Genomic DNA, 26,871 nt, shown 5'->3' with positions numbered 1-26,871 from the left:
TCATTAGCTGCAACCTTGGAATCTCATGGAAAGAAAACAACTGTCATTGAAATCGAAATTAGATTGATCTATATAGAAAAGATGGGGAAAGAGTAGAAAAGGGGCGAGTTTCCGCGCTTGCACAGATGTTTTATACTTACAATGTTCAGATATTTCTTAATCTAAAAAATGCCTAAGAAACTTAAAATTCCTTGAGTCACGACAACCCTGTAAAATATTCTTCTATTTTTTATACACTCAATAATCTTAGCGAATTTTACAAAAGTCACAATTCGATTCCAAAATTTTCAATTTTGCACTGTAAATAAACCACTTTCTCTTCTGTAAATTTTCATGCTGGCAGCTGAAGTGAGAGGGGAATTAGGAATAGAAAATGGGCATTTTGCAGGGCCTTAGAAACAAAAATTAGGACCTTTTTAAAAGTCCATGGCAACCCCGCTATCTAGGAACAATAGCAGAAAAATAAGATTTTAACACAAATATTAAAAGACCACTTATTTCAGAAACGAAACAGAAAAATTTATTTCTTCATGAATCATGGGAGTCAAGTTAAATACAAAGTCAAAATAAATAAAAACGATCGAATTCATTAGGCAATAATTTGCAACAAACATTTTTTTTTAAAAAAAATAGATAGAAGTGGATTTAATGCACCTAATAAAAAACTAATTAAATCCTTCAAAAAAAATTCGATTTTTGTATTATAAAGTTTCATGCAAAATATGAACAGATTAGTACACACAGTATAAATATGAAATGTAATCCCTTATCACATAATTCAAAATTGGCACTTTGTAAAATATACGATTTTCATAAAAATAGAAAGATTTTGAACTTAATTAGGAAGACATGAGCACAGAAAAAAACTACATTCAGAAAATAAATTTCGAATATCGACAAGCAACTAATATTCATTACAAATAGAGGTACAGGATATATATATTTTTTTTCTTTTCAGTAAGATTAGCGATGTCATTAGTCGAAAACATTTTTAAAAAAGATAAAACCATGTTAATAATATACAAGATATTTCATTTAAAATTTGTCCTATAAATTTTTTTCCTTGCTGAATTTAAAAGAGCTCAATATTTTTTCACATAATTTCTGGGGAAAATCATCCAGTGCTATTCAATTCATTTGAACATTATCATACAAAAATAGATTATCATAACTTTCAAGAGTTCACTTCAAACAATATTCAACATGCCCCAGTCATTGAATTTAACACAGATCTCTAAAAATGCAATTTAAAAATAAGTCTAGATTCCTTCAAACAGGAGAAATACAATAACAATATTGAATACAAATTATTAGATGGAAATAAAGTAAAAATGTGCATTTTTACTTTATTCTCAAGAATAAAAACTAATTAGTTCACCAACAAAGCTATTCAAAAATTCATAAGCAAAGTATAAAAGTAAGAATATGAATTCAGTTTAAAAACAACAAAGTACAGTAAATAACAAATGAACAGCTCCAATTTAAAACACAGATTTATGAAATTCAAACCATCTCCTCCATTAGTTTCATGGCAAAGGCAATGCACGGCTTAATGGCAGATTCACTCTTGAATTCTTGCATCCTATATAAAAAAAAATACTTTTAAATTCTACAGTAAAGTATTTGCACTTATTTCAAATAATAACATACACACACAATGTAAAATAGTATTTCAGTAAATAATGAAAATCCAGGGTTAAACTATAATTAAAATGAAAAATAGCGACTAAATGCACAAAAATGGAAAATTCATTGAAGATAAATATCAGTCTAATTAAATGCAATAAAACAAAAATGAATCATATCAATGTCATTAAACAGTTAAAGATATAATGCAAATCATTTCTTTTATTGTTTTAAAAAAGGCAATTCTAGAGGATATGCAGAAATGACAGAAATCCTGTCTACAAACTGCATTTGCACTCCAAGATATATTCAAAAACTGGAAGGAAAAAAAAAGCATAATTCAAGTGTAGAAAAAACTCTGAGCAAAGCAGTGCAGAATGAAATAAATAAAAGGGTAAATAAAATTTTTTCTACAGATTAACTTAAAGCCAGAACTTTTTTTCTCATACATTTATGTATGTCATTATAAATTATATATTTTGAGACCTAGATATTCTGCTGTACTCTTCCACTGTTTTTGGGAGTGATAAAACTACACCTTAATCTGGATGTAGACCAGTAACAAGAATCTAATTGGAAAAAAATATACGACTGTTTCATAGCTTTAATTACTCCAGTTAAGATCCAGTAAGTCTATCCAGCAAGGCGAGTTGATTGTTTAATAGAAAAAAGAAAAATGAAATGTGGCGGATTTTTTTTTTTTTTCTTTCAGTTCTTTCCCAGAATCTACGAAAATGATTCATTTAATCCTAAAAATGGCATACATAAAATTTTCAGAGCACAAAAATCTGTTTAAAATGAATGCAGGCTTTGCAGATTGTTACAAATTACTAACATTAATGTAAGTTATGATTTTCTTTCAACAATCAAAGAAATAATCGCAAAAATATTTACTTTTATATGTAAATCTGCATGTGTGTTATTTCACCAATTTTAGAATACTAGAGCAGTTTGGTTTGGAGATGATCCAGCTAAGATTGCATATTCAGGGTGGTCATAATTTCTGCTGTTTGAATTTCCCTGACTTTTATCAGATGTATCTAATATCCTCAGAACGATGCCGCTTTCTTTAATTATTGCACAATATGTTCTTAAGAATGGAACAATTTTTCAAATTCAATTAACTAAAATCAATATAAAATAAAATTTAATGCTCAAAAAAACCTTCCACTTATTGAATTTCATTAAAGCTTCTATTACTTCAATTATGTAAAACGCTTTTTTTTTTTAAAATAGATTAATCAACACTAGAAGATGCATACTACATCAGCCAACCAGTCATATCTCAAAACTGTCAAATTTATTCATGAAAAATGCAGAAGAAAAAAACATTGACAGAGTGCTTAAGAATGAAATAATTTGCTTTTTTTCCCCAGTGAGTTTTTCCCTATCCAATAATTTATTGTTTTCAATAAAAATAAACAGTAAAACTTGAAAACATACCTTTCAATTAATTCAGCTAAAGCAGGCTTATCAAGATTGGCTTTCTTTAAGGCAGTGATGCATTGAGCCGAAAGGTGTTTCATACAAATACCTTTGATTCTGTTATGATAAGTGTAATCCCAGTCTGGCAACTCCGAAGTATATTTCCAAGCGATGAAGATGAATTCAAATGCAGTTGGCCAGTGTTCACTTTCCATGTATAACTGGCACATCTCTAAACAATCTTTCTACATTCAAAAAATAATAATAAACCATTTATTTTAAGCACAAAGAGTGGAATAGCATATTCATTTCAACATACCAAAAAATATAAGGGGGGGGGGGCAATTTTTTTAAGCGGCGAGGAAATTGTTGAAAATCCTATTGACAATAATTTGGTGTACTTTTGTATAAATGTAATGAAAAATGATGGGAAGAGGCAGAGCAAGAGATATGAAACACAATTCCTTTTGTGAAATAGACTTAATCGCATATTTGCTGGCATTATATATGCATTTTCTTTGATTTATTTCAAGTTATGTGATTGGATAACACGGTGCGCTTCTGTTACACTTCATCAGAATCATCCTTTAAATTGTCCACTGTTTAAAATATTTTTTGTTGAAATATGTTACTTTTATGATAAAAATTATTTTCAGTGGCAGTTTTTCAACTTATAATTGTCTTTTATAAAAGTGAAAAATTAGAACATTAAGAGGTATTATAACAGGCAAAGTAATTATTTCTTCCACACCTGCATCATGTTTGTATATCTAAAGAAACGTAACATATTATTCATTTTTTAGAGGCAGAAGGTATCGGATTCTGCGCTCTGCAACAACGAAAGAAGATGTATAGATGTGTACAGAACACTCATCGGAATTGCGCCGTGTGAAAGACTGACAAAAGCGCTTCTATATCCTCGTAATTGTTTTTGCTACATAGACAATGTACGGCTACTCAAATGCTAAACAAGCTGATAAAGCCTTGGTAAATTGTTTTTGGAACACCACAATATATCCACGATCTTTGATCATGTGGCTTTGACATGTTTGTTTCACTATAAAAGATTTTTTTTTAATTTATTTATTTGGACAGCAAAGTCATGGAAACTATCAAAAATCAGTTTCAATCTCAGCCAAACTTTTACAAACAAGGTATCCATATTCACAGAAAGACATTATATTATATATTCTAGAGTAAATTTTCAAGCTTATCGACAAATTGATAAAATTTAGGTCTTATTACAAAGTTTATAAATACGTATTTACATATAAACATAAATAGCTATATACAAATTTAGCTCATTTTTTGTTTCTTTAAAATACTTATATTCAAATCTCAATGCCCAAATGTTAAAAGTATAAGATTTATATTGTATTATTTTCATTTTATGAGATATTTACAAAATGTTTCGGTAAATACTTTGTTGATTTATTAACAGTGATAAAAGAATGACAGTATCAAGAAGAAAAAATTTTTAATGATAAACTTCTGAAATATTAAAACTGCAAGTGTACTTGCCATTTGATGAATGTTTTGCTTCCAATGAAATTTTCGATGTAGATAAAAAAAATTCATCATAAATTTTATTTTTGAAAAACTCTGAACTATATTTTAAGATTTTAATTCATTTTCTTATTTACAGTATGAGCTTTAAAATTTTCAAAAACACTTCATTGATGCCGATAAAAATATTGCTTCATTTCTGTTTTATAATTCATAGTTTATTACTTTATTTTATGGTTGCATTTATGACAGACTTTTTAATAAGGGATAATTATCAAATAATGGGTGGGCCAAATAATAAATTAATAATAATGGGTGGGCCAATTATCAAATAATTTTAACACTTATCAAATTTAATCAAACTTTCAAGAGCACAGAAAATCAATGCTAACAGTATTTCCCTAATTATTTTGGTAGGACGGCAATGAAACTGGTTCTATGCTGATAAAATGGGCAGTGTTAATGGGAATATACAAGGCAGAATGATAAATGCATTTTCTTTGCTTTATTTCAAGTTATGCGATTGGATAACACGGTGCACTTCTGTTACACTTTATCCTTTAAATTGTCCACTGTTTAATTTTTTTTTTTTTTTTAAATATGTTACTTTTACGATAGATAATTTTCAGTGGTAGTTTTTCAACTTATAACTGTCTTTTATAAAAGTGAAAAATTAGAACATTAAAAGGTATTATATAATACGAATTTTACAATATACCAAAATATTGATACAATATAACCAGAAATGCTATTAATATTCAGAAAAATAAACGCCTTGTTTGGATGTTAGTTATGTTTCCAATAATGAAATGTGCCTCAGAACTGAAAGTTTTTCCTAAAACTTTTAGTACATTGCAATATTCTTCCATAAATACACTTATACTCTATAATCTTTAATATTTATACCGATTTTGGAATTATTCTTTTTACTTTCTGAAATTTTATGTTCCAAGTTTCTTTAGTTGAAATCATTTTATCTACAAATTCTAATCATATATTTAAACTAAATCTGCCATTAATACTTTTTAAATAAAAATTTGTTATTCATACATTGAGAATTTATTTTTCATGACATTAGACTTATGATTTCGAATTCAACAAGTCATCAAAACTATTTGATTTAGCATATGAAAGGCATAAATGTTTTATCTGAGTAAAGGAAAAAAAGAGAATGAACTTTTCTAAATTAGCATTAAAGAAGGTAAAATTTTAAAAATTACCCCATTATTGGAAAATAACACTCCAATAATGGGGTAATGATTCATTCGATATATCTGAAAAGCAGGTAACATTTAGGCAAGTAAAGATCACTAAGTCATGTAAATCTTTTGGCAGCTATTGTAGCCGACTAGAAATTCCAATTACTTCAAGCTAACTAACTAATCATCAATAAATCTACAGTAGGAATTAGTAAACTATTTTATAGATTCCCATTTTTTTTTATAATGACTCAAAAGTTTAAATTAACAACTCAAAATTAGTTTTGGTCTAAGTAAATTTTACCTGAATGTACAAATACCCCAAGTAAATTTATCACATAGATTTATAAACAAATTGAATAAACTTAATTCAGTACAAATTTTCTAGATATCAGCTACATATTGATATAATATCTATAATAAAATCACATTACAGCATTTTGTAAGACAAATTAAAATAGAATTTATACCCACTTTAAATGCTTCCAAATGAGTTTTGACCCTCATAAAACAAAATGAACTATCTTGAGACCCCCAAACATTACGAGGGTAAGACCTAAAGACATTTTGCTTCAGTTTATGTAATCTTTCTTCTGCAGGTATAAGATCTGGCACAGGCAACATCTTGTTAATTATCTGAGGAAAAAAAGAAATTCTTTTTTATTAAAAAGATATTGATTTATAACACTTAACAATTAGATATTACTCAGCTAATATGAAAAGCTTACATTTATAAATACATTCACTAATTCTATATAAGATATTTGTAAAAACAAACTAAGCAGGTAAGAATCCTCATTCAAAGTGCAAAAAAATTGTGAAAAACTGTATTTCCTTTACACATAGTTTTTCAGAAAGTTGAAAGGAAATATCTATGCCCTATCAAGTATATAATAACCTTCAATTGGAAACAGGAACAGTGATGGCAAGGTGTTTGCACAGAACAGCACTCAAAATGACCACTACTTACACTGAGACATCATACAGACACTATATACTGCAGGGGTGTTTGTGGGAGCCCAAAAAATCCCCTGAAACTTTTACAGACTTACTACCGACATTTTGGAGTTTCGAGAAGGGGGGGTGGATGAAAAATTACAATTATGAAGTACTGAATGACCTAATTATAAAAGTTCAATGAATTACTTTTTTTGCAAAATTAATAACTATAAATTTTCAAACATATAAACTACTACATTTTATGTAAATATTTTAAATTACCTGAATTAATTCTTAAAAATTATCCAATTTCTGCTGCTTTCTTTTTTATTTTCTGATGTTTGTGGGCTTGTCTTTCTTTTGTGGTGAACTTCATAATTGCAGGAAGGTTGACTTTTATTTTCCTCATTTACAATTGAAGAAATTTCCTTGAGAACTGCACATGCAGAGGTAGAAGCAGTTTGCTTTTCTGCTAATGTAGAAGGTTTTTCAGAGACTTTTATAGGCGACTCATCTGAAATGCATGTTTTTAAGTCCTCTTGATGTTTTCCAACTTCTATTCATATTCAGTAAGAGATCTTTGTGAATTGGATCAGTCATTGGATTTTTTGAGCCATATTTTTCACATGAGGTTTCTTTAGAAATCATTAAATCATTTAATAGCCTGCACTGCATCTAAGGAATCAATCTTAAGAGAGGTTCTCTAGTCAGTGACAAGTGTATCCATTAAGTTGAATGCACTTTCCACTAATGGGCCATGGAAGCAGCTAAGGCAGGCTTTGACCAATTTAGCCAATGTAGGATACTTATAATCATTTGTGAAATCATCTTTTAAATTAAAAACTTTAGACCAATATTTATCAATTGTACACTTGACTTGATTTCCACTTTCATCAGATGTGTAGAGCATTTCTTTGGTGATATCAATACCACTATGGTATAACCTTATTTCAGCTTCTACTTTTGACTTTTCATTATCACTAAAAATATGGGACATAAAAGATGATAATTTTTCAAAAGCTAATATTGTACTGGTTTTACATCTTAGCTATGGATCTAATGCTGTAAAACTAATTAGATATGAATTTTTAAGGGGTAATTTCTGTTTCATATGCTGTGCTGTATTAGTATAAGCTTTCATCAGAGAAATTTGGAATTCTTTTGCTATTGGATGATTTTTTGATAATTTCTTCAGGAGAGTGGAAGCTTCTGCACCAGTAAATATTACTTTGCTAGGTAGATGGAATTCTGGATTTGTGACATCAACCTTTAATAAATCATTATAAGATGTGCACTCTATATTTTCTGGCTTCATAAAAAAAGAGAAAAATTTTGCCATCAATTTATAAATACTGGAATGTATTAAATGAAGCATTGGTTTTTTGTTTCAAATGATTTAATATATGTGTTGAACTCTGGTAATACTGCTGAATATAATGCCATATGCAGTAAAGTTTTGTTTTGCATAACAAATAACCCATTTAGTATTCTTTTTTCCCGAGCTAAAGCATCCTTTGCGAGTTGTTGGGAATGCAAGCAAGAATACACCCCTTCAACAATTTTTTTCTGAGCTGCAGAAATATTTCTTTTATTGTATACAGTTTCAACATAAGAAAAATAATCCCCTTTATCAATTTTATCCAAGTAGTGAAAATAAAATGCAATAAGAGCATCCCACAGATCTTTGATTCTTTCTAAAACACATAAAATGTACACCCACCTATGGTCTGGTCTCTTCAAGGGCTTAAGTTTTTTAATGGCAAGGGATTCACAGATTTTGAAAAAAATTCTCTTTTACTGCAGCTTTTCATATCAAAATAGATGTCAAACAAATCTTCTAAGTATCTATCAAAACATGAAGCAAATTTTTTTGCACAGTTATTAGCTGTGTGACATGTGTCACCATCAATATCTAATAAGTGGGGTGCTTTGTTTGATCGTAGTCTGGTTTCAACACCCTTTTTTTCCATGCACGGTGTTACATGAGTCCATTAATACACTAATTAAGTTTGCCCATGGAATATTATTATCTTCAATAGTATTAACAACTGCTTTAAAAACAGCTTCTAAATTGCAAGATTACATCTTTAGAGATACAAAATGATGAACTACAATTTCATTTTGATTGTTGTCATAAAACTGCACCAATATTGTCAGTATACTTTCTTGAGCATTGCTAGTACTTTCATCCAAATTTAGAGAAAATGGAGTCTCCTTTAAAGTTTTAATGATATTTTCCTTAATAGTTTTTGCGAGCCCATATTTCATCTTATAACATGCAGTAGTCCTGGACAACGAGTTTAGTGCCGTCTGATCGCGGCTCAACTGTTTGCAGAGTTCAATTAAATTGGGAGCTACATTGAAAGAAAGAGAATTCTCGGCGATAAACGAAGTTATTAATACCTCTTGGCGTGCTTTTCTTGTCACTATATCCAATGGCCGAGCATCAGTCTCCAGTAAGTCATAAGTATTTTTTGAATTAGCATAATTACTTAAAGTCATTGAATGTCTAATGCACTTTGAATATTTTATGTGCGTCACAGTTTTAGAATGATTTGTGAAAGCCTTGAATCCTTCCCCACCATACTTCAGCAGTGAGTTACAAAAAACATAATATGCTTGTCCAGCAACATTTATTTTCTTGCACCATGTGCCGATGGTATCCCCATTACCATCTCTCCGTTCAATCCAATTCCACCTAAATGCATTCCGGACACCTTCTTCTAATTGTATAATATCACTATTTATATCGAGAAATTTCATAGTGAAATTCTCTTGCGTACATAAATAAAAAAATATTTCAATAAACGAAACGAAAAATTTACACGTGCATCAATAAATGAAACGAAAATTTTACACAGCGGAGAAAAAAAAAGTTGCGAAGCGATTAATGACAAATAGCTAATACGGCGAAAAATCCCCCTTCTCTACTTATTGGCGCCACGCCAGGAGAGATAAGACCTTTGAACCCAGAGTCACGTGATCACACATCTGGTCGAACGAAATCTCTCCCTTTTTTTTCTGCCGCGCCTACTTGCCGAAAAGAATCCAGAAGAGAATGTCCGAGAACCGGGGGAATGAGTCATAACTCGCAATAAGGAAAGAACAAAAAAGAAGTTTTTTCCCCCTTTTCACGCATTATCATTGCCTTTGGAGAAAGAAAGGAAAAGTTTTCACCACACACACTGACCTTGCGTTTTCTGCTTTCAAAGTAAACAAAATTACCCAGATCAAAATAAATAATTCATTATTATTCCCACTTCCTTTTGAACGACGATCCCCGGAATTTCCGGGTATCAAAGTTCAAAATCCCCGGAGCACAAACACCCCTGATACTGTCATTGCAGCCAACTAATATAAAATCTATACGAAATGATTTTCCCTAATGTATTAACAAGTAGAGTGTTATTCAAAACATTCATAAACATGATTCCTGTCAGGCAGAAATGAAAAATCCCAAAGCCATGCAGACCCCTTCAAATAATTGAATAAAGGTTCAGACCAAAGGGGGGGGGGGAGGAGCTGCATATTTAGATGCTAAAAGATTCATTGAAGGAGAATGGTTCAATTAAAATACATTTTCATACTCAGCACTAAAAATTTAGCAGATTAATGTATTTTACCCTCATTTGGATTTATGAAATTAAATTTCCTGCACCTCAAAGAGACTGATTTGTTATAACACTTCCTTTTCTAGTACAGTGGCATTCATTGATCTATAAAATTTCATTCAAGAAAGATGAAGTTATGTCATGTTTGTTTGAAATAAAATTGTACAAGTCAAATCCCTGCTCTTGTTCACCTAGCAGTAGCTCATCGCAATATTGTGCAACATGGATATACTCTGTATTAGTTTAAAATTTTTCATGCCTCTGTTTTGAATATGTACAAGCTCTGCTGATTTTTCATAAGCTATACTTGGGGTGAACGCCTTCATAACCAATTTCATCACGTATGCATAGAATTTATTCAGCAGAACATCGAATCTGAAATAAATTCTGTAGAGAAACTGATACGAGAAATTCAACAATTCTGGAAATAACATATGCAGAAGGATGCCTTTTACCTGGAGAATTTAATGCATAATAGTTTACAATCTCTTACTGATTTCGATTGCACTATTCATAAAACAGAATCATTTCACAGTACTTGTTATATGTGAATATTCTATGTCAGTTAGCAATTGATATTAAAATTGCACATTCAACATGATTTAAGTGTGGTAATTAATTTTTAGGCAGGCATACAGCCACACAAAGTGCAAATATTAGCTAACAACATCGATGCATTTTTTATTCAAAAATTATCATTCACATGAAAAATATTTCCCATATAAATTGAAATAGAAAAATTAAGAATAGTATTTGATACAAGCAGCTGAAATTCTGCATCATAGAAGGTTTAATTTTCATTTGTCCGTTCACAACTGGTTTGTGATTTACTAAAACATAAATAATAAAAAAAAAAAAAATCAGTCCTATGAAATGCAAATTCGATGAATTAGTTCTGTAAATAAAATGACTAAAAATTAGGATTAAGAAAATAAAACAGAAGAAAAGATTGATTAAAAAATACTTGCAAAGCTCTAACAATATCCTTCTCAAGGAAAGCATTTTAAAAAATGTAGGCTAAATACACGAAATCATAGTTCGCAATTTGCAAATGATTCCTCAAGATCTCTCTGAAGACTATGAATTTTGCTATAAAATTAATCTAAACTAGAGATTTTCCAACACATCCTAAACAATTTTTAGCTGCACAATTTCTCTCCCCCCCCCCCTCTTAATGTTCCATAGCAGCAAATATTTTACTAAATAATTAAGCCAGGTTTCATAATTTTTTGGGAAAATAAATTTATCGACTCAACAACAAAAATATTCTTCCCATCACTTAAACTTTAAAACACCATTCCAATTGGACTATAAACCTATCTACAATGATTTAGAAATGAGCTATTTTACCACAATAAGAGTGGGAAAATATTTCAAAAGAAGAAATATTTCAAAACTTTTGAACTAGGTTATGAAAAAGGGAAAAACATGCACTAAGGCAAAAACATGCTTGAACTCACATTTTACCAAGATTCGGTCATGGCGGCATTTAGGAGAGTAATCAGAAATTGGTGAAAATAATTTGGATGCACCTCATTTCATAGAAAGCTTATAAATTTCAATCTCTATCGGTTATTTTCTCTGTCATGTGGAATAATCATATGTGGGGTTTAAAACACACACACACACACACACACACACAAAACCAGCATGCATATTTGGAAAGAAAGATTTTTTTTTAAATCCAATTTTTTAGCATACTTGTTTTGCAAACAAATTACACGAAACTTGCATAACACATGACAACACATAAACGAAACATTATAAAAAAATCAAATAATTTGAATAATACAATAAAAATAATCGCACAAATGATTTTTTGGCTGTGTGTGCAAGAAGCATAGAAAACATTTTCTTTCAAAATTCCAAAACCAGATATGTGAAGTTTATACTAAATTGCCAATGGAATATTAAGATTTATAGATATTGAAACTGCAACAAGCTGTATTCCATTTGTTCTTTAAAAAGGTGGTTATGGTCAAATATAATTTAAACTTGAATAACTTGAAATTATATTGTATTGTATTAAGATGAGAAATAGGCCAAATACCTCTGCAAACTAATTATGTACATAATTTAAATTCCAGTACATTAGACATATCTGATAAATCATATTACATATTCATCTCATTTGCACAAGCATTAGAATTGTAACAATATATAACTTGACATACACTGTATAATTTGGACACCTTTATGTTTTCTTATCCTACAGTTACATTGCCTATTCTTGAGCTATCTTTGTTTGAGTATAATCATGTTTTTGCTCACAAAGTTTGAGTTAGGCAGAACTGCTTTCCTGAAGTGACTTAAAAATTTTATTGGTCAGCTCAGGATTTAAATCTCAATCTCATAAAACATCTGTGGGATTAATTGAATATTAAATTTGAACCTAGACTATGACAAATTATATGAGTGAGAAATTCTTTTTTACAAAGATGACATACCGCTGCTGTAGAAACATACCAAAAACTAATGAAAAATCTACATAGAATAGCAAGCATTATTATAACAAAGGATACATCAGTAATTAAATGCATATCAGTAGATGATGCATGGATGTATATGCCAGATAAGCAAAATATAAAGGTGTTCAGATGTTTATACAAATAAGATGAATGCATAATAAAATGCATTATTAATAATGATGTCTTATTACAATCGAAATAAATTGTAAGTAGCAGAAATATTTAGCATACCTTATAGTTTTAAACAAATCAATATTACTATTCGAAAAATCAAGTAATCATGAAGAATCCCTTATCATCTGAGAGACTAAATGAAATTCGGCTTGCTGCAATGCCGAATTACTGGATTTTAATAGTACTTCCCCAGGATTTTAATTCAAGATGCCCAATATGTGAAATTATTTACTTTGAAAATATTACTTTGTGAGTTATTTAATGCTTCATCAAATTGTCACATATCCAATAAGTTCTGCATAATTAATTTGCAGTGATAATTGAAGTAATTCGATTGCAAACTGCATCTTATAATGTGCCGATTTTATAAAAATGAAAGCATTGATGTAAGTGTTACATTAGAAAAAATCATTGATGAAATTTGCATTTGATAATAAGATCTCTGATAATCAAATCATCAGACTAAGACAAAACGAAGTGGGCTCAAGTAATTTTCTTCATTAATTTCTCGCCCATCTTCTATATTCTCTTATAACTTCAATGTAACTGAACCTTCACTGTAAAATGCGAGCTCAAATAAACTCTTAGCATATTTAAATTCAAAAACAAACCAATGAACTTTCCAAGGAAAAATTAAACAGAAAAAAACGTATATTTGAAAGTGTCTGGATACTTTCGATTATATTATATACACACATTTTTAAACACATAGTAGCCGGAAGGAGAGATACTTTGAATTTTTAAACCACTTTTATTCCATCCAGGGAAGCATAATTTATGTACCAGCAAAACGCGACGAGATACATCAATCTACAGCATGACACAAGAGCAAAAGAGGACGAGAAATACTTTTCCTGAGTTATTTATACTATGAGATTCGGATAGGGATTTCTTTACACGTTGATTTAGGTCAGAAGATTATATGCATCTTTTAAAAGATTTTTTTAGAATGACAGATTTTTAACCCTTCACTCGGATTATGGGAACCTGTCGATTTCAGCAATTTTACAGAGCTCATGATGAATTAAATGAAAAAAGTGGAATTGGATCAGGAACATTTAAAAATGAAGTTAATATGGGCTAAATTTTTAAAAAACTAGGAAATTAATTAGGATTTAATTTAGATTTAGAGATATCATTACTTATATTATATATATATATATATATATATATATATATAGGGTGCACCATAAATTCATGCAAACTTTCAAAAAATCAAAAAAAGTAATGCTAAAAAAATTGCGGTTCGCGGAAATATGTTCAAAAAGTCTTTAGATTTTTTCCGCCATTAAAAAATGATTAAAGAATAACCGGTAAATGGCGCTCACACGACGATATGTTTCACATATTTTACACAAATCAGGATAGTTATAAAACAAGGCTGGAAATGGGTCCGTTATTCGATGCCAGCAACGTGCCATCGTTACCGGATCGAGCATTAGTGGTTAAATTTTTCAATAACAATAATGAATACACAACTAAAAGCATTGCGAAAGTTCCACACGATGGAAGGAATCTAAGGCAAAGAAAAGCTCTATTATATTGAATGGGATACTGAATTTAGAACACCGTTTTGTGGAAATGGGGATTTGGGAGGATCGTCCTTTAGGGGGGGGGGGTTCTAGAAATGTCAATCCGAAATATTCTACACGAAATCTTGAAACTGCGTATGTGCAAGATATGGGCATTACACTAATTACTTCCAGCAGATTCCGATGAAAGACAAGCCTTTACAATATGGGCACTTGCACAAATGGAACGTGACGCACAATGGTTGCTGAACAAATGTAACCCATTTTTCATTGCATGGTGACATCAATATGCAAAATAGTCGTATCTGAGCAACATCAAACTCTACACTACATTCTCCACCTGTGGCTGAGGCAATTTCGCCGCGTCCTTCATTATGGGCAGTTTCTGTTTTGAACAGTTGTCCTGCATCCGGATAAAAAAAAAAAAAAAAAAAAAAAACTTCCGTCACTACAGAACTATAACTCTTTGTGAGACCACGTTGTACCTACTTTGCAGCAAAGACGTGCGTTACCTGCAATCACCTGTATGCAGGATGGCACCGACTCACGCAGCTCATTCTCTCAAGACGTTAATCCTAGACACCTTCACTGAGGACCAAATGATAAGTCGAAGATGTAAGATTAAGAGGCCTTCACGATCGCCAGCACTTACCCTAATGAACTTTTGCTTGTGGAGATGCCCAAAGTTTCGTGTCTGCCGCGGCTCTCTAGCCATTTTAGTGGGATTAAAAGATGTTATTTGATGGGTCGCAGATGGTATCGATGCGGACGTGCAACACTCAACTGTAATAGGCGTAGTTACGCACCTCACTTTCTTAATACCTTGTGGTCGGTCATGTTAATCCTCTCTTGCACTGGGTTAAGTTACTGTGCTCTATTTTGATGATTTGTATAAACCATCTCAGTTTAACGTGAGCGCCACCTAACGGTAATTTTTAACCCAGCTCAACATATTTCCGCTTACCGGTTTTTTTTTTTATGATTATTTGAAGTTTTTACGAATTTATGGCGCACTATGTGTGTATATCATATAATATAAACACACACACGAATTTTTAAACCTAATTTATTTTACTGCTTAAATTATAAAATTAAAAATATTTTTAAAAGAAAAAGGAATGTAGAAATCTTCACCAAATACATGTTCAGCAACTAAAATCAAAACATAATGCGAAAATAAAGTTGCAACAACAACTTTGAAGCTGAACTCTAGAACTCTCAATAAATAGTATTGGATACACATTTAGATAGAATAACAATCTTTTTGGAAAACAATGAACTGCAACATAATGTTTGAAATGTATACATTAATTTATCCCTATAACCTTATATGAAAATAAATCATGATACTAAAGCACTATATATGCTATACAATTTAATGCACTTCTATAAAATTATACAGTAATTAATACAGGTAAAATTCATTTTTTATTAAATTAAGTAAAAACAATCTCATTTGCTCACCCGTTCTATTTCAGGACTGCAATTTATAGTACTAGTGATGAGTTCCACTAATTGATTATGACTAAGTGCTTTTAATCCTTTTTCAAGTTGTAAGCCAGGTTTTACATTCTTGAGAGGAGATTTCTTGTGCTATGAAACGAAACAAATGTTAGTAAGAAATTAGTATTTTAAATTTTTTTTTTTTAAAGATGAAAATAGTTTTAAAAAAATAAACTGAAGCATTTGTGACTGAAAAAACTAATCAAGTGAAAGATTACTCTTATGAAATAGAATCTTCAGATTAATTTAAAGACAGCAACAAATAAAAGCAAAAATTGATTTATTAGTAAGTTATATTACCAAAATAAGTTTTAAAAATTTATCAAAATAAGTAATCTAATCTATAATCTAAAATCAATACTACAAATGAAAATTTCAAGCAGTTAAGTATTTCATAAATTCACCAATACAGAAATAATTTTAAAAAAAACTAGTATGAAGAGTAACTTGGAGAATTAAAATGTTATAAGACCTAATAAATATTTGCTAAGCTTTACAATGTAATGTTATTTGCTTATATTTTAAGATGTCATTCAAACTCTTAAAATCTGTTTGATTGCAATATTTTTAAACTTACACATTCAATTGCTAATGGCATGAGTAATAATTTCAAAACTGAAAATTTTTGCAAACATTAATGAACCAAACCTTATTGCTGCAATGAGGAGATGGAGCTTTTGATGGCTCCCATCTACAGAAGTAAATTTTTTCATTTCTAAATTTAAGGATTTAGGATGTGTATGCCTACATATAAAATAATATGTATTGGTCAATGATCCAATTATTCCACCCAGAATATTGTAAAGGAGCAAAAAAGAAAGCTAAAATACTTTTGATATCCCCCCTCCAACCATGAAATATTTCTCTTTGAAGTATTTTTACGAAATTCATTTCAGCTTCTTCAGCAAACTTAAATAAAATAATCCCCATATTCTGAAACAAAGCATACTTTTCTTCAAATAACAGACACACTTACACACTTTGGTGAAAGGGATATTTCACTGATACCAGCTTCACTTAATCTCAATTTATCAGGTGTTCCATTAAGTCGTTTTCGAGGGGATGATCTTACTGGAGTTGTTTTAGTTGGAGATAAAAATCTTGATTTCTTAGGCGACTTTGTAGGAGTTTTAAAAAAGACTGGATCTGGTGCATCTGAAACAAATGAAAATGTTTGATAAACCAGAAAAATAAATACTAATCCAGATTAAAAAAAACCCATTCAAACTTCCTTAACCAGAAAGTTTTCCAAAATTACTCTCAAACTAAATGCAGTATGAAGTCAGAATATGTACCAGAAAGGGAAAATACCAAACTTTGTTAAAAAGAGAAATATATATGTGCTTTCATAAATTCCATAGAAAGTACTAGCGAACACAAAATGCAGCATACACGAATTATGCTAAATCCCGTTTCCAATTTTGATCTAACAATTAAATGCAAAAACATAATGTTTCACTGAAAAAAAGCAATATTTTAAATGTACTAGAGTTCTGATACTCAATTTTTTTTTAAAGTAATGTTTACTATTTCATTTTTGCAAGCATTTAACCATTCAGTATATTCACTTTGGTAAATTCCATGCAAAGCTCGACTTAGAGACTATTTTTAAATTTTCAGTTTAATGTTTTATTTTTCATTAATTTGCGGGGAAGAAGTAAAATCTTTCATATATAAAAGTACTTTTTCATAATTTATTTTTGCTACTTGCTTTGAAACAAAATATCAATTACAATTATTCAAATTTTATATCTACTAAAACATTCAAAGAATTAAATCAATTTTATTTTTATAATTTTGTTTTGAAGATTGATTTGTTCCTTTTTAAAAAAAATATTAAATTTACCATTATAAACTGATAATTTTTTTGTTTGAAAATTTTTGTTTAATATCTTGTGTCTGCCAATAAGTGTTTCTTTTATAGCTTAAAAAATATCTACCAACATAAAACAGTTTCTCCTTTCTTGTATCACAAGGAATAGCATACAGAGAAAAATAGAAAATTAACTCAACTTAGGTTTAAGATTGTCATATCTGTCAGAATCTGCTTTCTTTCATTTAGTTTCATTTTACTTATTTTTCTCATTATTGATGACATCTTTTTATGCAACATTAAGAAACAGTTTAATTTAGCTCAATATCATGTTTTGATTCTAGACAATGAGATATTTTTAGGCTTCATTGAATATTTTTTTTATACATTAAATATCCTCAAGACTGCATATGACTGAGTGGATATTTCAGGGAAATCAGATGTTAGAACAATATACATTATTCCAAATAAAATATATTTAAGCGAATGCTCACTGCATAAAGAATTTAATGTCAGGAAGCAGAGAAAATGCATCAAATCAATGTATAATAAACCTGTTAACAGAATTGAATTTTACCTTAATTTATTTAAAAATAAAATAAATAATGCAAAAAAGACAAACAAAACTTAGAGAAAATGGAATATATCATAAATACAAGAAAATGTAACTGGGCAAAATAAAGCTTTGCATAAGAAAAAATTGAGTAAGGAAACTGAAGAAATAGAATTTGTTCAGAAAAAGACAGAGTTAACCATGCAAAATGCAAATTAAAAAATTAAAGAAACATCACATCAGTAACACATGCAAAGCATTTGTAAATAATCAAGCTTTAGATCAGGCTATTCACATACTAAAAAAAAACTTCCCGTAATTCAAATATCAAAGTAAAAGTTATTTAAAAGCTAGCAAGTCAATATTCACCAATCTTACGTCCTAAAACTACACAAGTAGGTAAAAATGGTGTTTACAATACAAAGAGAGCAGTTAGGTTTCTATATTAATAATAACATATCAAGTTAAACTCCAGGCCAAAGATTTTTGTATTTTCAGAAATGGTATAGGTAAGTCAAAAATTCACAAGTAATATCTTCAATTAAGACTTGAAGAAATATACAAACTTTTCATTGAAGAACATCCATTACACAAAATCGGATTCAGTAAATTCGCAAGTTTGAGATCCAAACACATATGCTTACAAAATGAAATACTTAGCAATATGTGCCTCTCCGTTTATCAAGAAGTTGCAATTCTCTCCAGTGTTTCCTAACGTGTAACATAATTGGTAAAAACTGTTTACAATGATAATGATGAAAACAGTCTTCAAACATGCAATCATTGTAAAAACCCCTCAAGATCCACAAAAAATTTGCAGGTTCTAATGAACTTGTCTCAAGTTTCATACAATCAATGAACAAAATCAGCAGATGAACTGTTGTACGGAACAAAAATCATGATGGTTTGAAGATTTTTAAGAGAAATAACTTTCTCATTTCCTGTGGCATGTTATGCAAGCTATGTTTTGTACAAATTAAAAAAAAATGTCTTAGGTAAAGCTTCCAATTCAAGTTCATTTCAGTAAAAATTATTCTCACTCACATCAGGATAAAATTCAGCCTGCAAATTGGCAGAATACATTTTTCACATTATAAATATTACAGTGCTCTAGTACCATGAAATGTTACTGATACTAGTTTTGAATCTTACGATGTGATCTCTGATTATAACGATCAAGACACAGTAACTGTATTTGATAAATAATAGAGTTTCGGCCAGGTGGAACTTAGCATCACTTGAAACAAACATACAAAATTTATTTGATGACATTGAATGAGATACTTGCAATGTAACATTTCTCAGACATCTCATGGCAAAAGTGTATTGATGTTATGGGTGAAACCATAAAGCAACATGCACGAGAGGTTAGTCAAGCCAGAAAACCAGATTCAAGAACATTACTTGAATTTGCAAATGATACAAAGAAAAATAATACAGGTGTAAATATCCTATAAGAATCAGAGCAATAGAAGCTGCAAAGGCAAAACTGTGCAAAATGGGGATAACTAATGGGAAAAAAAATAAAAGGAATGCCAGGAACAAGAAAAACACATTGCTCTTGTTTGAATTCATCAGGTATTTATTTTGAGATCTTGTATCTAACAGTGTAAAAAAAGTTCATAAATTTCAAATTCAGTGACTATGCTGAAAATGGTTGGTCTGGTGAATATATTTAATAATTTTTAGAAGGCAAAAAAAAAAAAAAAAGAAAATTTTGAAAATGTAGAGTGGGTAGTAATTGTATAGAGTGAAAGAATTCCACAGCATGATAACAAAGAGCAAAAACAAAATGCTTGGTCCTTCTAAATAAAAGGGTCTTAAAATTTGAAGCTATTGAGCACGAAATTTATATAGGAGGGTGGAAAAAATGTATTAACTGCTGTAGCTTCTAGGTTGCTCAATTTCTGAGAATTTATGAAAAAAAAACTAAAAATTTCTATGAATATAATGCTTTATGCATAAAAATCATTATGCATCATTCATGAAGATAAAATTAAGAAAAAATACACAATGATTCAAATTTTTATATGCGACCTGCATCACAAATCCTTGTCATATGCCAGTCATGCCAATATTTTTTTAATTAAAATTTCTAATTTTTAAAATAATTCATATTAAATGAAAGTTAAAAATGTATCAAATTTCTCAATCTTCAAAATATATCATAATTTAGAGCAATTGAATGATCATGAAAGGTCACTGAAAAATGTCTTTTCATACCTTCACAATACATTTTTCCTTTGTAAATGTAGATTTTTTCTTGGATTAAAAATGTTGATTATTTGTAAATAAGGAACATAGCTACATCAGCATACTAAATTTCATTTAGATACATTAATATTTAGTACTTAAAATTAAACAGGAATGTCATCTGAAATCATGTCCATCACAAATAGAATTAAACTTTTACAAATCCACAGTAAATTAAAGGACTTCCAAAGACACTTCACACAGTAGTTTCATTTTGATTGTTAAATAAGAGTTAATTATTGTTATAGAATATTCAATTAAATAAGTTTTCACTAATTTTTTTAATTATATGAAAACAAACCCCTGCTCATTTCTAATAAACAGACTTGAAACAGAGTATTCGGAACAATTTTTATTAAGAAAAAAAAGGGGGTGAGGGAGAAATAAATCCTAATAAGAGCTGTTTCTAATGTTAAAATGAATTTTCTCATGATATAATTTAGAACCGATTTCCGAGGAAGCAAACAATAAGCCAGAAATCTATATATTTCATTATAAGTCACACAAGCATATACAAGAGAACTTATGTCAAAATTTTGTGATCACATTTTTCATTTGGAAGTGAATTAAGTTGAAGCTGTTAGACTTTGATTTCTATATTTCAAGCAGAAATTGTTCACTTTCAGCATGATTAAAAGATTCTTGATGAAAAATTCTTAATTTAAAACTTATGAAAACTGCAATATCAAAACTAATACCATAATTGTAAGTAGAAGACTTTCTTCTTAATCCTCGCTGTTGAATAACAGTTTCATCAGGTGAAATTGGGGAAGCTTCTTGTAAAGGAGAATGAATTCCACTACCTGAAATAATATTTTAGCATGAAAACTACAGAATCTATAACAAAAAAATTACATCAGACATGAATGATATCAAGTAACCTTGATGTAAAATTGTGAATATTATATTCAATAATAACAGCAATTTTATAAACAATATAGCAATTTTTTCACTCCTAAAATCATTAGTTAATAAAACTAATAGTTTAAGCTGATTTGAATTATCCTAAGTGCAAACATTTTGTATATAATCATTTTGACAAAATTCCACCACCTCCAAGGGGAAAAAAAAGAAAGAAAAAAACATATCCAGATTTAAGAATCCAGACACTTTCTGAATCCAGTCTAATATCTCAAATTATATTAAATTGCAAGAGATTAATATTTGAACAAACCCAAAGATAATACTAGTATTCATATTAAATTTATTAACTTGCAAGAGCAAAACAAGGTACTTTCTTACTTTAATATATCTAAAATTTATAATCAGGTACGGTTCATTTCATGTAACTCATTACTTTGAGTAATTACCTTTAGTCCAGACACTCTGTATTGTTTGCATTTATATGCCCACATCATTTATCATTTACATATTTACCAACACACAAAATTAACATTTGTAATGAGAAAAAGAATGTTATTTAATTTTGTAATTCCTTTCAGATTAACTCAGATAAAAATTTTCAGCATTACATAATGGTGTTGTTAAACATAAGTGAGATTCTATGCAGGAAGGTGGAGGAATCTTAGCCATTTTCTAAGGTTAAATTATCCATTCTAATCTAAGAACACAAAGCCTTACAATGCCATAAGTTGAATTCTTTCTCCCACCCAATAACACTCAAAGAATGAAATCCTTTTAATAACCAAAACTGAATAAGTACATATATTAAAACTGTAAAATTTATAATATATAATCAGAAATCCATTAGTTGCCATTTAATTTCATATTGAAAATTCTTTAGCAATACAAATAAATATACAATACTATATAAAAATACAATAATATACAATACAATAAAAATATAAAATTGATTAATTAAAATTGATAAATTATAAAATTGATTCAGCATATACTGAATTGCTTTCTAAATGATAATAGCCAATAATTTCCAAAAGGTAAGCAATACCATTACAACTGTAAAAATAACTCCACAGTTTAAAAAAAAAAAAAAATTATAATCGTTTAATTTTTTAACAAGAAAAGAAATGCCAAAAAAGAGAAATTCATAAATGAAAAGTTTTTACTTGTATTAAACTGAAAATGAGATTTTAAGTAAAATGCTAGCAGAATCAAAAAAGGTTTTGTAATATTAGAATTTTTATTTAAAAGCTCAATTTTAAAATTTGGATTTAAAAAGCAATCTTTGAGTCAATTAACCTACAGCTTAAAAATGAAGGAATAAGCTAAAATAGAAGTGACTTTCCCCTCAAGATATTACAAATATAGAAATAGAACAAGAATTTTCAGTATTTGTCAGCACTAATTGAAAAGAAAGAAAAGCAGTTTTTATGTTTCAAAAATTCATAAAATATAATGAATGTCTCCCTTTAATTTAAATGCTTAAGTATATTAGCGAAGTAAAACTTTTCCAACATTGATCTGAAAAATTAAACAATGAAATTCCATTATATATTATTGTCAAAAATAGCTTCATGCTATGAAAGATTCTTTGCATAAATAAAATTTTCATTTGGACATTAGTGTTTTATTTACTAACAAAATCTTGTACTCTATAATGTTTGATAAAGATATTTTCTCTCAGAAATTTATATTTTCACAGAATTTATTATATAACAAAACATTAAAAATAATCCTTAATAAGCAACATGAAATTAAGACAATAATAATGTATAAAATTAAGTATTTAACAATGAATTCGAAGGAAAATTTGCATGGAGTAAAAGTTTCCTTTAAGTTTTAGTTTTTACTATTAAAACATACCCTTCCCATCTTTACTTTAACAAAATGCAATATTAACATAATTGTATATTACGGAGTGTCATTTGATTTTGTCAAAATTTACAAATATATTATAGGAAAATTTTTTAACAAAGTTTCAAAACTGAAATAAATTTTAAAAAATGTTTAAGATTAGAAAAATGTGATAGCTTTTTTTAAAAAATAAAACTAGAATTAATAATTTATAATCTTAATATCACTGTATGATTTTATTTGGAAGTTCCATAAGCAGTTATAAAAGTAATCCCTTTAAAATCTAATTTTCCACACTATTTAAATTCATAAAAGAATTTTAAATGCATTATAAAAGGAAAAAAACAAACCATTTGTCAGCTGACCAAGTTCCCGAAGAATATTTCTTCGACCAGCAGATCCAGCCATTTCTATAAAAAAAATTTATATACATACAAAATCATAAAATATGATGCAGTTCAAATTAGATATGAACAAAAGAATAAGATTCAGTTGAGATTTCTATTTGCTGAAATTTTTACTGAACAATAAATATGTCATAATAACAGTCTAAATAAACAAGCTAAATGGATGGCTAGTGTAATTTCTTTTTGAGTCTATAGTTTTTTTTTTTTTTTTGTTTTGTTTTTTTTTTTACAATAATGATGCTGCAAGGTTCCTGACACCAATGCCAGCAATCCATTAAGACTTACTTTTAAAAAGTCTACCTAGTACCACTTCAGATAAGACATGTATATTCACTGTTAATTCTACTTTATCTGTGTAGTTTCAAAATGAAAATTATTTTATTTCAATATATTACTGTAACTGTTAAGTTTCTGCTCAAGTAGAGACTTTAGGATATTTTTTCAGTTAAAAATTGTCCAGGATCCATTTCAAATGCTACAGGCATAATGTACACAATACTGCTCAGAAATAGATATAAAATAGCTTAATCATAAGATTAAAAGAGAATTAATTTTATAAATCTAGACTAGCCACAACCTAAAGTTGCATTTTCCATTGTTTTTGTTAAACATGTAAAGTTGCAAAAGTAGAAAAGATTCTATTGATACCACTTAAAATTACAAAATGAGAAAAGTTATACTTCATAGATAAATCTTTAAGAAATAAAATATTAATTTGCAATGGCAGTAAAATATTCTGTAATAAATGAAGGAAAATTCTAGAGAATATCTTAAATTAATTTTCATGTCAAGTCATGCAACAAATATAGTTTATATTCAAAAGTACAATTATTTCATACAAAATTCAAAACAATGTGCTTTATTTAGAATAAAATTTAATAGTAAATTTTAAGAATATACTTCTGTTTAAAAAAATTCTAATAGATTTAAAATATCAAATATTTAAAAACAAAAAAGGTAGGCATCTTCATATCATCTACTTCATATCACAGAAAATGAAATTCTTAGATAATATAAGATTTAAGAACATAGGGAATTTCACATGTAGCAAGAACCTCATTCAAGATATAAACATAAGATAATACTGCACAAATTTATATGCAAACTTTGTTTGTAAGAAAAAGCAATGTTAAAACTAAACAAATCTTTAAATGAATGTTAACAAAACAAAAATAAATTTCAAATGTTTAAATACAATTACTAAATAAACAGTAAAATTAATTTTGTTACAAAATCTTTCAAAATAAATAACCTCAGATAAGCAAGTTTATTTATGTAAAATTAATAATAAAAAAACGAGATAAGATACAATCAAACATATGATATGTTTTCAAGATTTGAATTTCGTAATTAATATGAAATTTTTGGAACATTCGCCTATGTCACCATTTATTCCCCACAGAACATTATTATTTTTACGTTTAGATATCAAAACTCAGACAAAATTATGAATGATAATTTGTCAAATGACTCCGAAAAGAAAATTAAGACAATAATCAGAAAGTGTGAATGGTTGCCCAGCGAATTTTAGAATATGTAAACAACAATAATCGAATTTAATAAAACACAAAATTTAGTAATACATAAATACAGGAATATTTTTTCTATAAGGGAAAACCTTAGTAGAAGTCAGTTGCTCCTTAAAACCTAAGGTTTTTGACAAAATTTAAATAGCATACGGGAGAAGTGGAAGAAACAAACGAAAAAAAGAAAAAAAAAAAAAAAAAACACTTCACTAAGCAACAACAACAAAAAAAAAAAAGAATGGAAGTCAGCTTTATAGCAAACAAAATTACTTTTTGACGCAAAGTATTTTTAAAATCCTAGATTAAATATAAAATGACTCACTGAAAAACAATTCTAAAAATACCTCACACTACAAATCCAAAATTAATACTTAAATTTTTGTTCACTTACAAAAGTCCCAATTTCCCGCTCGATGGAGCTGTCGCAGAGTTTAGATGTTTTCCTCGTCTTCTGTGGCTTCGACTTGTTGCAAATAAATAAATAAGAAAAATTACAATTTTATTTTCTTTAAAACTAACTGATAGCAATTTACGGTCCTTAAATACAAAGAAGCTTATAAAAAACAAATCAGATTTTATAGAATGTATGATTAATATTTAGGGGCTGGATTTGAAAAAGAACCCAATCAGCATTGAGGCATGCATTTCCGTTTAAATTGGAACTACGCACACACACGAAAAGCAGATGTGGTGTCCAAACACACGATAAACGACCTTAGTGGGTTAAGTAAAATGTACTTTTTCATGCAAAATCAAAATATAGTTTCAAATTATTTTTATCAGAACTTTTTATTTTATAATTGCTCTCTGACAAGGTGAAAAAGCAATTATTTGTAAATACGATTAATAAATGGTAATCTCTAGCTAATTTAAATAGTTTGCGATCCGTGGCTGGCACATAATAAACCTCTCTTTTAATAAGATAATCAATTTAGTTTAACATTTCAGAACATTTTTAATGTATTAGCGATTTATTTTAGGCTAGTAGTGTTGAAATTTTGCTCTAAAATATTTAATAATTATTTTGTTAAAAGAATATATAAGGTATCAGTGTTCAAAATCGACTGCATATTTGCCATGCAATATCTTTCTTGCATTCTTAGCATTTGCATTCAAAGGGAAGATGGCTTGTTGGCCAGTCTATGCATGTGAACAAGAGAAATAAATAAATGAAAAAAGAGCCAAATTCGATGGGCAAAACTTTACATATGTTTGTTTTTTTACATCATAATAACCAATTACATCATATTTACATTACCAAATTCTATGGGAAACTCTGTTTACCCGTATCTGGATGTCATTCTAAACAGACTCTAAAAAGTCAAAAAGAAATAAATATTTTCTCTCTCTTTTTTTTTTCGGGTGAAAGCTAAACAGGTTGAAACACCAAAAAACAATAACTATTTGTCTTTCAATAATAAGAACTTTGAAACCATTTAATACATTTTTCTAACTGTAAAAACTTTTTGATTGACACGAAATGAAACCACTGTAATATCCTAAAATATCGATTTTCTTGAAACATTATTATGAATGACTATCAAATTTGTGTAGATAACTAGCGAGAATATATATATAAGCAGATAAGACAGAAATGGGATAGCAACAACTGTGTAGTACA

General features: G+C 28.8%; 1 protein-coding gene and 1 long non-coding RNA gene across 5 annotated transcripts in view; one reads left to right on the top strand and one right to left on the bottom strand.

Moving 5' to 3' along the window:
* Positions 1 to 4,177, top strand: part of LOC129959450 (uncharacterized) — a 314,177-nt gene extending 310,000 nt beyond the window's left edge. The window contains exon 4 of the long non-coding RNA XR_008783432.1: positions 3,855 to 4,177. This is a non-coding gene — a long non-coding RNA (uncharacterized LOC129959450). The remainder of the gene's footprint in view (positions 1 to 3,854) is intronic.
* On the bottom strand, positions 629 to 25,717 carry LOC129959449 (uncharacterized). 4 transcript variants are annotated; one of them, XM_056072281.1, is made up of 8 exons: positions 25,642 to 25,717; positions 23,668 to 23,727; positions 21,301 to 21,405; positions 16,960 to 17,138; positions 15,945 to 16,073; positions 6,231 to 6,392; positions 3,070 to 3,296; positions 629 to 1,582 (listed from the first exon to the last, which is right to left on the bottom strand). In XM_056072281.1, exons 2-8 carry the CDS (start codon positions 23,723 to 23,725, stop codon positions 1,504 to 1,506), a joined length of 939 nt encoding a protein of 312 aa, XP_055928256.1. In that variant the 5' UTR covers positions 23,726 to 23,727; positions 25,642 to 25,717; the 3' UTR covers positions 629 to 1,503. The 4 variants fall into 4 exon arrangements, with proteins under 4 accessions (XP_055928256.1, XP_055928255.1, XP_055928258.1 ...); XM_056072280.1 differs by having other exon boundaries at positions 25,573 to 25,663; XM_056072283.1 differs by lacking the exon at positions 25,642 to 25,717 and adding an exon at positions 25,521 to 25,596.
* Positions 25,718 to 26,871: the final 1,154 nt, after the last annotated feature.

The sequence above is a fragment of the Argiope bruennichi genome, chromosome X1 (assembly GCF_947563725.1).
Source record: "Argiope bruennichi chromosome X1, qqArgBrue1.1, whole genome shotgun sequence".
NCBI lineage: Eukaryota > Metazoa > Arthropoda > Arachnida > Araneae > Araneidae > Argiope > Argiope bruennichi.
Note: the sequence above shows the minus strand (reverse complement) of the source record. Positions and strands in the feature narration are given on the sequence as shown.

What these genes read in the sequence shown, in the direction of transcription:
- LOC129959449 (XM_056072281.1), bottom strand. Translation starts at nt 23,725, where the DNA reads ATGGCTGGATCTGCTGGTCGAAGAAATATTCTTCGGGAACTTGGTCAG. An exon ending in GTCTTCTACTTACAATTATG is followed by an intron (nt 17,139 to 21,300) that starts GTATTAGTTTTG and finishes CATTTGTTTCAG; the next exon opens with ATGCACCAGATCCAGTCTTT. An exon ending in TATCCCTTTCACCAAAGTGT is followed by an intron (nt 16,074 to 16,959) that starts GTAAGTGTGTCT and finishes TTCGTTTCATAG; the next exon opens with CACAAGAAATCTCCTCTCAA.